This window comes from Mobula hypostoma, chromosome 6 (assembly GCF_963921235.1).
Source record: "Mobula hypostoma chromosome 6, sMobHyp1.1, whole genome shotgun sequence".
NCBI classification, from domain to species: domain Eukaryota; kingdom Metazoa; phylum Chordata; class Chondrichthyes; order Myliobatiformes; family Myliobatidae; genus Mobula; species Mobula hypostoma.
The window spans coordinates 7354094-7368676 of record NC_086102.1 but is presented as its reverse complement, the minus strand read 5'-3'; the positions used below and the strand labels follow the sequence as shown (position 1 = coordinate 7368676).

The 14583-nt window shown below is 44.6% G+C and overlaps 1 protein-coding gene across 8 annotated transcripts in view; it reads left to right on the top strand.

Moving 5' to 3' along the window:
* Positions 1–14583, top strand: part of robo1 (roundabout, axon guidance receptor, homolog 1 (Drosophila)) — a 708427-nt gene that overhangs the window by 137079 nt on the left and 556765 nt on the right. For all 8 annotated transcript variants that reach the window (XM_063050245.1, XM_063050243.1, XM_063050241.1 and 5 more), the window contains one exon: positions 10752–10881. In XM_063050245.1, coding sequence (XP_062906315.1) covers positions 10785–10881 — 97 coding nt within the window. In that variant the 5' untranslated portion in view covers positions 10752–10784. The remainder of the gene's footprint in view (positions 1–10751; positions 10882–14583) is intronic.

Sequence of the window (14583 nt, the reverse complement as noted above, 5' to 3'; positions counted from 1 at the left end):
AGGCCACCAGCGTTGTGCTGTCAGCCCGACATCCAGCCAGACATCACAGCCTGGCCCGTGGACGTCCCTCTTCCGTGTTGCAGGCCTTCCAACATGGAGCTAAGATTTAGACTCTGGCTTGACTTCTAATTCCACCACATCCATGTCCGAAAACCCTAACCTGACCCCTAACTTCTCTCTCTGTCCACAAAACCATCCCTATGAATCTAAAAAATCAACTAAAATCAACTATATTTGGGCCGTGACCTCAATGGAGGCTGCAGCTTGTGTGTCTAGACTCGCAGACGTTGGGGCATAAACCTCTGGACTCCCACAAGGGTTCCATTCCTCATGGATGGCAAGGTTCCAGTTTTTAATTTTATTTTTATTTTTGCTTAGAGATATAGCACAGAACTCTTCTGGCCCTTTGAGCTGTGCTGTGCTGCTCAGCACACCACACCACTGATTTACCCCCAGCCTAATCACAGGTCAATTTGGAATGGCCAGTTGTCTCCCGGGTGCCAGGGTCCGGGATGTCTCTGACCGGGTGCACGACATCCTGGTACGAGAGGGAAAGCAACCAGAAGTCGTGATACATGTTGGGACCAACGACATAGGCAGGAAGAGGGATGAGGTCCTGAAGTGTGAGTTTCGGGAACTAGGCAGAAGGCTGAAGAACAGGACCTCAAGGGTGACGTTCTCAGGATTGCTGCCAGTGCTACGTGACAGTGATGGTAAGAATGGGAGGAGATGGCAGTTGAATGTGTGGCTCAGGAGTTGGTGCAGGGAGCAGGGTTTTAGATTTTAGATCATTGGGATCTCTTCTGGGGAAGGTGGGACCTGTACAGATTGGATGGGTTGCACCTGAACTCTAGGGGGAGCAATATTCTTGCAGGTAGGTTTGCTAGCGTGGTTCGGGAGCATTTAAACTAATTTTCGAGGGGGATGGGACCCAGAGCAATAGAGCAGTGAAAGAAGTGCATGGAGTAAAGCCAGATCTAACATACAGAGAGGCTTTGAGGAAAGAGAAGTAGAATAAGCGGTGTAAAGACAGTAAGGTAGAAGGGCTGAAATGTGTGTACCTCAATGCAAGAAGCATCAGGAACAAAGGTGATGAACTGAGAGCTTGGATACATACATGGAATTATGATGTAATGGCCTTCACAGAGACTTGGCTGGCACCAGGGCAGGAATGGATTCTCAATATTCCTGGATTTCAGTGCTTTAAAAGGGATAGAGAGGGTGGAAAAAGGGGTGGAGGGGTGGCATTACTGGTCAGGGATACTATTACAGCTACAGAAAGGGTGGGTAATGTAGCAGGATCCTCTTTTGAGTCAATATGGGTGGAAGTCAGGAACAGGAAGGGAGCAGATACTCTACTGGGGGTATTCTATAGGCTCCCTGGTAGCAGCAGAGATACAGAGGAGCAGATTGGGAGGCAGATTTTGGAAAGGTGCAAAAATAACAGGGTTGTTATCATGGGTGACTTTAACTTCCCTAATATTGATTGGCACCTGATTATTTCCAAGGGTTTAGATGGGGCAGAATTTGTTAAATGTGTCCAGGACGGATTCCTGTCACAGTATGTGGACAGGCCGACCAGGGGGAATGCCATTCTAGATCTAGTACTAGGTAATGAACTGGGTCAGGTCACAGATCTCTCAGTGGGTGAGCATCTGGGGGACAGTGACCACCGCTCCCTGGCCTTTATAATTATCATGGAAAAGGATAGAATCAAAGAGGACAGGAAAATTTTTAATTGGGGAAAGGCAATTTATGAGGCTATAAGGCTAGAACTTGCGGGTGTGAATTGGGATGATGCTTTTGCAGGGAAATGTACTATGGACATGTGGTCGATGTTTAGAGATCTCTTGCGGGATGTAAGGGATAAATTTGTCCCGGTGAGGAAGATAAAGAATGGTAGGGTGAAGGAACCATGGGTGACAAGTGAGGTGGAAAATCTAGTCAGGAGGAAGAAGGCAGCATACATGAGGTTTAGGAAGCAAGGATCAGATGGGTCTATTGAGGAATATAGGGAAGCAAGAAAGGAGCTTAAGAAGGGGCTGAGAAGAGCAAGAAGGGGGCATGAGAAGGCCTTGGCGAGTAGGGTAAAGGAAAACCCCAAGGCATTCTTCAATTATGTGAAGAAAAAAAGGATGACAGGAGTGAAGGTAGGACCGATTAGAGATAAAGGTGGGAAGATGTGCCTGGAGGCTGTGGAAGTGAGCGAGGTCCTCAATGAATACTTCTCTTCGGTATTCACCAATGAGAGGGAACTTGATGATGGTGAGGACAATATGAGTGAGGTTGATGTTCTGGAGCATGTTGATATTAAGGGAGAGGAGGTGTTGGAGTTGTTAAAATACATTAGGACAGATAAGTCCCCAGGGTCTGACGGAATATTCCCCAGGCTTATTCCCCAGGCTGCTCCACGAGGCGAGAGAAGAGATTGCTGATCTTATAGATTATATATAGATTACTATATATATATTACTATAGATCCTATAGATAGATTCCTATCCTCTGGCTAGGATCTTTATGTCCTCGTTGTCCACGGGAATGGTACCGGAGGATTGGAGGGAGGCGAATTTTGTTCCCTTGTTCTAAAAAGGTAGTATGGATAGTCCAGGTAATTATAGACCAGTGAGCCTTACCTCTGTGGTGGGAAAGCTATTGGAAAAAATCGGATCTGTAGGCATTTAGAGAATCATGGTCTGATCAGGGACAGTCAGCATGGCTTTGTGAAGGCAGATCATGTCTAACAAGCCTGATAGAGTTCTTTGAGGACGTGACCAGGCATATAGATGAGGGTAGTGCAGTGGATGTGATCTATATGGATTTTAGTAAGGCATTTGACAAGGTTCCACAGGGTAGGCTTATTCAGAAAGTTAGAAGGCATGGGATCCAGGGAAGTTTGGCCAGGTGGATTCAGAATTGGCTTGCCTGCAGAAGGCAGAGGGTCGTGGTAGAGGGAGTACATTCAGATTGGAGGATTGTGACTAGTGGTGTCCCACAAGGATCTGTTCTGGGACCTCTACTTTTCGTGATTTTTATTAACGACCCGGATGTGGGGGTAGAAGGATGAGTTGGCAAGTTTGCAGGTGACACAAAGGTTGGTGGTGTTGTAGATAGTGTAGAGGATTGTCAAAGATTGCAGAGAGACATTGATAGGATGCAGAAGTGGGCTGAGAAGTGGCAGATGGAGTTCAACCCGGAGAAGTGTGAGGTGGTACACTTTGGAAGGACAAACTCCAAGGCAGAGTACAAAGTAAATGGCAGGATACTTGGTCGTGTGGAGGAGCAGAGGGATCTCGGAGTACATGTCCACAGATCCCTGAAAGTTGCCTCACAGGTGGATAGGGTAGTTAAGAAAGCTTACGGGGTGTTAGCTTTCATAAGTCGATGGATAGAGTTTAAGAGTCGCGATGTAATGATGCAGCTGTATAAAACTCTGGTTAGGCCACACTTGGAGTATTGTGTCCAGTTCTGGTCACCTCACTATAGGAAGGATGTGGAAGCATTGGAAAGGGTACGGAGGAGATTTACCAGGATGCTGCCTGGTTTAGAAAGTATGCATTATGATCAGAGATTAAGGGAGCTAGGGCTTTACTCTTTGGAGAGAAGGAGGATGAGAGGAGACATGATAGAGGTGTACAAGATAATAAGAGGAATAGATAGAGTGGATAGCCAGTGCCTCTTCCCCAGGGCACCACTGCTCAATACAAGGGGACATGGCTTTAAGGTAAGGGGTGGGAAGTTCACGGGGGTTATTAGAGGAAGGTTTTTTACTCAGAGAGTGGTTGGTGCGTGGAATGCACTGCCTGAGTCAGTGGTGGAGGCAGATACACTAGTGAAGTTTAAGAGACTACTAGACAGGTATATGGAGGAATCTAAGGTGGGGGCTTATATGGGAGGCAGGGTTTGAGGGTCAGCACAACATTGTGGGCCGAAGGGCCTGTACTGTGCTGTACTATTCTATGTTCTATGTTCTACTAACCGGTTTATCTTTGTGGGAAGAAACCGGAAAACCCAGAGGAAACCCACGTGCACATGGGAAGGACATACAAACTTGCTTTCCGACTTTGCCAGAGTTGAACTCTGAGGAACAAAACACCCCAAGTTGAAATAGCGCCTCGCTAGCTGCCAAGACATTGTGGGACCCTTTTTCCGTGGGCCAATTGTGCTTTTAACTTCAGTTTACTGCTCGCAATTTACAATAAAAACTGAGGAGCGGTTCTTGCTTGGATTAACATCTACTATATCCACATATCCACGTAATACTCCTGAGCAGCCTTTTTCCCTCTATTTTTTAGTCTAGATGAAGACTCTCAATCCGAAATGCCTCAGAGACAGAGAAGTTCCAATGATCATGGAGAAATTCCAGTCTTCACAGAGAATTCCCAGCTATTTCAGAGTGATTCCAGTCCTCTTGGAGAGAGTGCAGTGTCTCAGAGAAGTGTCCAACCTCATGGAGGAGCTCCAGTTTCCACGGAGAGGTTCCAGTCACATTTCGAGGATTCCTAAGCTCACTGAGATGTTTCAGTGAGAAGTTCTCACCCTTCTGGACACGTTCCGTTCGCATCAGTGAGCTTCCAGCCCTTGTGGCAAGATTCTGATCCCCACAGAGAGGCTCCCCAGTTTCTCACAGATGTCCTCTGGTCCCACATTATACATCAGTTGCCTTCTGTTAGTGTTAAGTTTATCTCCTTGAAAAGAATGTTCCTTTTTGTCTTTATATGAATTAAATGCATGCACCTGAGGGGGTGGTGGGGGCATTTTCAGTGTAGGACGGTGACTGGTGGGGTTGTTATAGTCCCTGTGGTGTGGTTGAAATAGGTTGGCTGGAAATTAAGTGTTTATCTTATTGCTGCAGAGAATAGATCGGAGGGACTTATCTTCCACAATTATCTTTGAAAATTGAATTCTTTTCTTCCTTTAGAAAGCACGCTGTGGGAACGGGGGTGGCGAAGAGGAGGGGAAAGAGTCAGCAGCTCAGTACAGCCTCTGTTCAACTGAAAGTGTCTGCAGATCTTTGAGTGGTATTTCTGAATCCCATGTGTTGGTTGACGGGAGATACTACTGAGTAGGAGTGGGATATCAGTGAGGGTATAGGAGGGTATAGTGTTAGTTTGACCAAATTGAATTAATTGTAACCAGAAAGCCACAACACAGAAACAACTCTTCAAGCCAGCTTCTCCATTCTCACCAAGATTTTCTTTATTAGGAATTACCGTCGTCATCATCAATATGTGTTGTGTCGTATGACGTGGGCGATCATGGTCTCGACCATGAATGTTCTTGGCAAAGTTTTCTACAGAACTGGTTTGCCATCGCCTTCTTCTGGGAAGTGTCTTTTCGAGATGGGTGACCCCAGCCATTGTCACTGACGATCAGAGTTTGTCAGTGGCCGCACAACCAGGACTTATAACCAGCCGCTCATACGGCTGTCCACCACCTGCTCTCTTGGGTTAATGTCACCCTGGTCGGTGGGGGAGTGAGGGGAGCTAAGCAGGTGCTACACCTTGCCCAAGGGTGACCTGCAGGCTAGTGGAGGGAAGGAGTGCCTTACACCTCCTGTGGTGGAGACGTATCTCCACCCTGCCACCCGATTAATATTTAGAGACACAGAGTGGGTTAGGCCCTTTGAGCCATGCCACCCCATCAACCTCGGTTAACCCTAACCTAACCACAGAACAACTTACAGTGACTAATTAACCTACCCGGTACATCTTTGGACTGTCTGTTGAAACTGGAGCCCCCAGGGAAAATCCACCCATTCCAAGACTCCTTACAGATGATGCGGGAATTGAACTCTGAACTCTGATGCCCTGAGCTATAATAGCACTGCGCGAACCTGATTCTGGGAATGAAAAAGTTAATGTACAAAGAGAATTTGACAGCTCTAGGGCTTTATTGCTGTGGCTGTGAAGGATGAAGGGGGATCATTGAAACCTATCGAATATTGAAAGAGATAGAGTGGATGTGGAGAGGACGTTTCCTATGGTGAGGGAGTCTAGGAGCAGAGGGCACAGCCTCAGAATAGAGAGATGTATATTTAGAACAGAGATGAGGAGGAATTTCTTTAGACAGAGAGTGGTGAATCTGTACAGGAGACTCAGGGAGTGGGATCTCCCAGTGGCCGCCCATTTTAATTCCGCTTCCCGTTCCCATTCCGATATGCCCATCCATGGCTTCCTCCACTGTCGTGATGAGGCCACACTCAGGCTGGAGGAACAACACCTTGTATTCCATTTGGGTAGTCTCCAAACTAATGGCATGAGCATCAATTTCTCAAACTTCCGGTAATGCCTGCCGCCTCCCCCTTCACCATTTCCCATCCCCTTTTCCCTCTCTTGCCTTAGCTCCTTGCCTACCCTCCCCCCCCCCACTTTTTCTTCCATGGCATTCTGCCTCTTTCACCAATCAACTTCCCAGCTCTTTACTTCATCCCTCCCCTCCAGTTTTTACCTGTCACCTTGTTTTTCTCTCTCCCCCAGCCCCATCTTTTAAATCTATTCCTCAGCTTTTTTCTCCAGTCCTGCCAAAGAGTTTCAGTCCGCAATGTTGACTGTACACTTATCCTAGATGCTGTCTGCCTTGGTGAGTTCCTCCAGCATTTTGTGTGTGCTGACAGGAGCCTCAGGACTCACACCACTATGTTCAGGAACAGTTATTACCCCTCAGCCATCAGGCTCCTGACCCAAATGGGATAAACATCACCTAACTTCACTTGCTCTATCACTGAAGTGTTTCCACAACCTACGAACTAATTTTCAAGGACCCTTTATCTCATGTTCTCGATATTTATTATTTATTTATTATTATTATTTCTGTCTTTTTGTATTGCACAGTTTGTTGTCTTTTGCTCACTGGTTGGTGCGGTCTTTCATCGATTCTGTAATGGTTATTATTCTATTGTGGATTTATTGAGTATGCCCACAAGAAAATACATCTCAGGGTTGTAAATGGTGACATGTCGGTATCTTGATAATGAGCTTACTTTGAACTTGGACCTTACTATAGGGCGGCAATCACAACGGTGTGCAATCCTCTAAGTGTGGGCTCACCAAGTATTGCCAGGACAGAGGAGAACCTGTGTTAATGGTTGATGGAAAATACAGTACGTTGGACAGTGCACACCATTTTCTAGGATTTGGGAAGGGCATGGAAGCCTTTATGACCAAGAAGGTGCTACATATTGAATTGTGGCTTGGGAGAAGGGAGGAGGAAGGGTGGATGTTGGGGAATTTTGAGAATGAAAATCACACATACATGGAAATATACAGTGAAGTGCGTCATTTATGTCAACAACCAAGACAACCTAAGGGTGGGGGCAGGATGCTTTCTTAAGGATTCTTTCCTGCAACGGCGCCTCATGTAGATATGCTCACACACATGGGCAGTCCTCCAACTCCAACTCCAGGATAGCCCTTCAGGCCTCCACCCTCCAGAGGAGTGTCGAGCTCAGCACAACAGGCCTCTAACTTCCCTCGTGGATTCTCAGACTCGTGGACCCAGGGCTTTAGCCATTGGTCTTCAACTTCCAAACTCCCAATTGACCTCAGGGATTCGATCGTCAGTATAGACCCCAGGGCAAGCCAATTATGGGATCCTGAAATCCAGACTTAACGACTCGCTTACCTAGGGGGTCACTGCCCCTTGTGTCTGCTGCTCACATAGGACCCAAACCTGGGGCACCCCCTCGTTTTAACTGATTCTCATCCACAAGGCTTGCCAGCCCTACCTCTATGGATGTCCATCGTTACATGTCCACACTGCTGGCCTTCAAGTGTGGAATGGAGGAATGGAGTTAGGGAATTTTTCACCAGTAGTTTAACTGATAGAGGGAGGCAGAGCTTGTCAGGGAGAAGGTGAGATGCCTAGGTTTATGAAGGACAAGTGTAACGCTTCATGTTGATGAATCATGAATTAGTCTGTTCTCCCTTTATAGGTGCCACAGTAGTGTACCAGTTAGAGCTCGGAGCTCAGAGTCAATTCTGGTGCCATTTGTACATTCTGCCCCTGAAGGTGTGAGTTTCCTCCAGGTGCTTCAATTTCCTCCCACAGTCCAATGATGTACCAGTTATTAGGTTAATTGTTCATTGTAGATTATCCTGTGAATAGGCTGGTGTTACACAGGTGGGTTGCTGGATGGTGTGGCTCGTTGGACAGGAATGGCCTGTTCTACGCCGAATCTCTAAATTAAAAACATTAAGACTTTAAGGATCAGCAGACAAAAATCTCTGTATGTACTATACTATGATGCATAGGATTATTATTTAGGAAGCAAATTATTCTGCCAAGGCCCTGTAGAACAAGATGAGACAAATGACAAACCTACTCTTGGTGAATTGCTCTATAATTCACTGTTGTAGCTCTAACTACAGCTGGTCTCAAAGACATGTCAGTATTATTGCCTCTCCTGTACAGCTGTGTGTCTCAACAATCCGCCTCTTCTCCTCACCCCCTACCTCATCATCGAACCCCCTCTCTTCGCAGCACCCTCTCCCTGTTGCCTTTCCACAATGTTGTCTTCTCCCATCACTTCACCCTCACCCTCACTGCCTCACTACCACCCTCTCCTTCCCTAAGACAACTTGCCTTTTGCATCTGTCACCATCCTCACTATCACCCCTCCTGAACCTCACCCTGTCCAAACCCCCTCTCACCCCACTGAAACCAGCAATCTCTCCCAAACACCACCACTCCTTCCAAAACACCACCTCTTCAACCCCTCACTCCATCCAAACCCACACCTCGCCCATCCTCTCCCCATCAAGAACAACAATCCCTCCCGAGCCTCACCCCATCTAAAGCAATGGATCCTCCCAACTCTCAGCTCATCCAAACCAACAGTCTCAGCCGTTCATCTGCATCTATAACTCTGTGTTGATAGCTTTAACACCTAGGTACCTCTCTGTCCAGCACAGTGCCTCACACCAGAGCATGTAAAACCAAGTTCAAGGACAGCCTCTACCTGTTGTTACAAGACTCTCAAATGGACTTTTATTACAGTAAAGATGAACTGTTGCTTCCCAATCTACCTCACTTTATTTGACAACCTACGCTGTAATGGTGACACTGTACGGCACAGTTGAGTAACAGTTAGCATAATGCTTTACAACACCAGCAATCAGGGTTCAATTCCTGTTGCAGTCTGTAAGGATTTCGTGCTCTGCCCCCACTTATATCAGTTCCAGGTTGGTAACAGCACTTATAGGCTGCCCACCCCTCTCCCCAACGCATCCTCAGACTGTGTTGGTCATTAATGCAAATGATGCATTTCACTGTATGTTTTGATGTACATGTGACAAATAGAGCTAACCTTCTATATTCTGCACGCAGTTATTATTTTCTTTTTGGCAACGCCTCAGTCCCACTGTTCCTTCTAAGCTGTGTGGGGGCAAGACCACACAGTAACTGAAATGCTCCTGCGCACATAGCCTTTGATGCCACGCAGCTAGAACTGGATGCAGCTAGACAAAATTTATGAGATGTGAAAGATATTCTTTATTGTGCGGTATTTAATAAATAAAATCAAAAGTAGGTGATTTTTCAAATTTCATTCTAAATATTCATATATGCACATTACAAAATAAAACATTTTAAGTGCCGCGCCGTTTTCAGCCAGGTCAGAATTTCCTGCTCAGATCAAAATGATTGGTCTGCGCAGCTGCATAAACAAAATTAGAGTTAACGTTGCTCAATGTGCTGATGTATGGAATAATTTGACTGGATGGCCACACAGACACAAGCTTTTCACTGTGACAGTAATACATTGATTAATAAGAAATTAGTAAGTTTCTGACGCAACACGAGGAATTCTGCAGATGCTGGAAATTCAAGCAACACACATCAAAGTTGCTGGTGAACGCAGCAGGCCAGGCAGCATCTCTAGGAAGAGGTACAGTCGACGTTTCAGGCTGAACAGTCCTAACGAAGGTTCCCGGCCTGAAACGTCGACTGTACCTCTTCCTAGAGATGCTGACTGGCCTGCTGCATTCACCAGCAACTTTGAAGTAAGTTTCTGATATGGGAATTGAACCTTTCACTTTGAGGCAAGGCTGCATATTGAACCGTTAAGAGCACTGTGGAGCATTAGACCATTAGACATAGGAGCAACTTAGGCCGTTTGGCCCAATGAGTCTGCTCAACCATTCCATCATGGCCGATTTATTATCCCTCTCAACCCCATTGTCCTGCCTTCTCCTCATGACGTTTAAACCCTGACTTAACAACCTTCGCTTTAAAGATATGCAATGGCTTGGATCTCACAGCTGTCTGTAGCAACAAATTCCACAGAATCACCACTCTCAGGCTTTAGAAATTCCTTCTCCTTTGGTGCCTTGACTAATCAAGCACCTATCTACCTCTGCTTTAAATATACCCAATGACTTGTCCTGCATAGCCATTTGTGGTGATGAATTCCACAGATTCAGTAAAGAAATCCCTCCTCTTCTTTGTTCTGAAGGGATGTTCTTCTAATCTGAGGCTGTGCCCTCTTGTCTTAGATTCCCTCACTATTGGAAACATCCTCTACATGTCCACTTTATATAGGTCATCTAATATTCAGAAGGTTTCAATGAAATCCCTCCCCCCAATTCTTCTAAATTCTAATGGCCCAGAGCCATCAAACACTCCTCAATAGCACCAGTCAAGTTGGTTTGGGCTGAGTGGCCTATTCACAGCTGTTACATTCAGTGTGTAATTTTATATAAATATCTTTGGTTTAATTTAAGTTAAAGCTCTTGTCTCTGGTCTTGCCTTTGCAGAGGGCTGTGTGTGATGCAAGAGAGCGACACACCATGAGGGAGTGTTGGACGGGAGCCGTGTCCCTTGCTGTGGTCTTCATCCTCGAGCTGGTGACCTCTCAACAATTGTCGGTCTGGCAGGTGGACTCAGGTGAGTCGAGCTTGTGGAACGTGCCCTCCGGCGCAGTATGGTCTCCCCAACATTTGTCTGTGTGCATCTGTCTTGTACGTGCCTGTGTATGTGTCTCTTGTCAGCCGGCCTGTACTTACATCTGTCTCTGTGTATCTGCCTGCGCAAGTCTGCTAGTTCTGTTCTGGGCTTATGATGAACACTGATATGTTCTGATGTACCATCTGTGTGATGCCTACTCGTTGTCTTCTTGCTATTCAGGGTGTCACCAAGATGTATAAGCCTTTATCTGAATCTCTTCAGTGGCTCTTCCTTTCCAGACAGTGATGCAACCAATTAAAATGCTCTCCAGAGTACATTTTTAGAAATTTGCTAGAGTCTTTGGTGACAAACTCCTGATGAAATATAGCCAGCGGAATGCCTTTGTCATAATTGCATCAATATGTTGGGCCCAAGGAAGATCTTCAGAGATTTTGACACTGCTGTCTCTGAGTTTTTGGTCTTAAACCCTCGTCGTTGGAATTGATACCACAACCGTCTGACTCCATGACATTAGATCAGCACAAGTACCCATGGTTGTCTCCTGTATGAATGTCCCTCATTTGTAGATGTCCAATGCATACTTTTTCCATTGTCGTCAGGGAACTGAATTGAAGACCCATCATGTAACGTTGCAGCTCTATAAAACTCTGGATAGACCACACTAGGAGGACTGTGTTCAGTTCTGGTCGTCTCATTATAGGATGGAGTTGGAAGCTTTAATAATAATAATAAATACTTTATTGATTCTAAGTGGGAAATTCATTACAGCAGCAACATTTAAAAACACACAGCAGTGTGCATACTTAACTAATAATGAAGTACAGAATAATAATATACACAATATTTCACCAATGGGCAATAATTTGCAATAATAATGTACAAAATAATAAATCACAGACTATTGTACTATGATGTTTGTCCTCCTGCTGTAAAGAGATCAATTGTTGTATATGCTTATTGCATTTGATAGGAAAGATTTTCTGTAACGATTCTTTGACAGTGAAACTGAATGAGTCTGTCAAAAAGCTGCTCTGCTGCTTATTCAGTAGGTCATGGAGAGAGGGTGCAGAAAAGATTTAACAGTGTGCTAGCTGGATTAGAGAGCATGCCTTATAAGTTGGGTGATTGAGGGCTTTTCTCTTTGGAGAGAAGGAGGCTGAGAGGTGACTTATAGAGATATACAAGATGAGAAGAGGCATAGATTGGGTGGATAACCAGACACTTCTTCCCAAGGTGAAAATGGCTAATAGCCATAATAGGCATAATTTTAATGTGAAATCAGGGAAGTGTAGGGAGGATGTCAGAGGCTGTTTTGTTTTACACGTCGTGGTGAATGTGTGGAGCACCCTGCTGGAGTGATGTTAGGGGCAGATTCATTAGGGTTATTTAATGGACTCTTAGATAAGCACATGAATGAAGTACAACAAAAAGGAGGGAAGGGTTAGATTGATTTTAGAGTAGTTTACAAGTTCAGCAGAACATCATGGACTGAAGGTCCTGTACTGTGTTTTTATGCACTCTGATCTATTGGTAAAATCATATTTTCAGCAATCTTGCATTTTAGTTACTGAGTGTTGCCATGATCAGCTGGTGGTGTTTAATTTGTTGGATGGTGGGCATACAGATCGAGCTGCTAGAGGAGGTGGGAGAAGCTGGTGCAGATTCAAGATTTAAAGGGCACTTAACTAGGTTCAAGGATAGGAAATGATTATCTGTAAAATGACACCAGACAGGGCAAGATTGGATAAAGGTCTTTGTCGGCATGGTCATGTTGGGCTGAAGGCTCTGTTTCCATGCTGTGAGTGACTCGAAGGAGAACTACCTTCAACTGATAAGTTAGGGCTTGCTGTGTCTTGGGTCCAGACCCTATCTTTGGTGATCAGCAAGTGTTTCAGAATAGTAACAATAATTTGGCACTTACTGGGGCACTTGGCCTATTTTGCCGGTGCTAGTTCCCTCAGATTTAGTTCCACGCTTTTGCTCCTTCGAAAACTTTAAATTCAAAGTCAAGTTTTTTGTCAGATGCACAGGTCCGTGTCTGCACAGGTGCAATGAAAAACTTGCTTGCAGTAGCATTGCAGGCACAGAGCATCAGATAAACTGAATTCAAACAAATTATATACAATTTTTCAAGAAGACACAATTAGAACAAAAACCAAGTCCATTTTATTGCAAAGTGGTGATAGACACAAGAGATTCCACAGATGCTGGAAATTCTGAGTAACACACACAAAATGCTGGAGGAATTCAGCAGGTCAGACAGTATCTATGTAATGAATAAACAGTTGATGTTTCAGGCCGAGACCCTTCTTCAGGACTCAGGACCGCAAAAAATGGTGATAATTTTGCCAAACTGTATTGATTAGGGTTTTGCCAGTTAGTTCAACAGCTGAACAGTTGATGGGAAGTATAGTGGTTATTCCTGAATCTGGTGGTGTGGGACTTCAGGCTCCTGTACTCCTGCTTGATCATAAGTCAAAGTCAAATTAAAATTTATTATCAAAGCATGGATATGTTCCTATATACTACCTTGAGATTTATTTTTGCAGGCATTTGCCTGGAAAATAAAGAAATACAATAGAATTTACAAAAAAAAAACTATATTTAAACAAAGGCTGAAATATAACTATATTCAAAGTTCAAAGTAAATTTATTACCAAAGTATATATATGTCAGTGTAAACTGAGATTCATTTTCTTGTGGGCATTCGCAGTAGACAAAGTAGACACACACAAAGAAATACAATAGGATCATTGAAAAACTGCACGAAAATTGGTAAACAACCAATATGCAAAAATATGCAAACACAAAAAGTATAAATAATAACAATAATAAATAATACTGGGAACATGAGTTGAGGAGACCTTGCAAGTGTATGTTGTAGAAAGTGCTGAATGTAGTCTTTCATACTGGTTCAGGAGTTCGATGGTGGTTGGATAACAACTGTTCCTCAACCTGGTGGTCGGCAGACTCTGTGTGATAAGAAACAGCCGATTTTTCAAGTTGAAGTTCATCGACCAGAATCAAAAGAGGGAAAACATCTTAGTTTAAAGATGCCAAGAAGACTGGGTGAGTGAGGGGCAGGACAGAGGGAATATTTCAGAAAGGCAGAGGCCATGGTTGCCATTATGATCAGTTCTCCATCTGTTTTATGCCATGACCTAATACCATTAAGCAAAGTGTCTGTGGATCCCAGGTTGGGATCCCCTCTAGATGTTACTTGGGATGGTTAGAGAAAGAAATCCAAAGACTTGCATAAGTCACCTGGATCATATGATCTGCACCTTTGGGTTTTAAAAGACGTAGCGGTAGAGATTGTGGAAGCATTAGCAATGATCTTTCAAGAATCATTGGACTCTAGCGTGGTTCAGAGGACTGAAAATTGCAAATATCACTCCACTCTTTAAGAAAGGAGGGAGGCAGCAGAAAGGAAGTTATAGACCTGACCTCAGTGGTTGGGAAGAAGTTGGAGTCAATTGTTAAAGATGAGGTTACGGAGTACTTGATGATACAGAACAAGAAAGGACAAAGTCAGCATGGTTTTCTTCAGGGAAAATCTTGCCTGATGAACCTGTTGGAATTCTTTGAGATTACACATAGGATAGATAAAGGAGATGCAATGAATGTTGTATATTTGGACTTTCAGAAGGCCTTTGACAAGGTGCCATACATGAGGCTGCT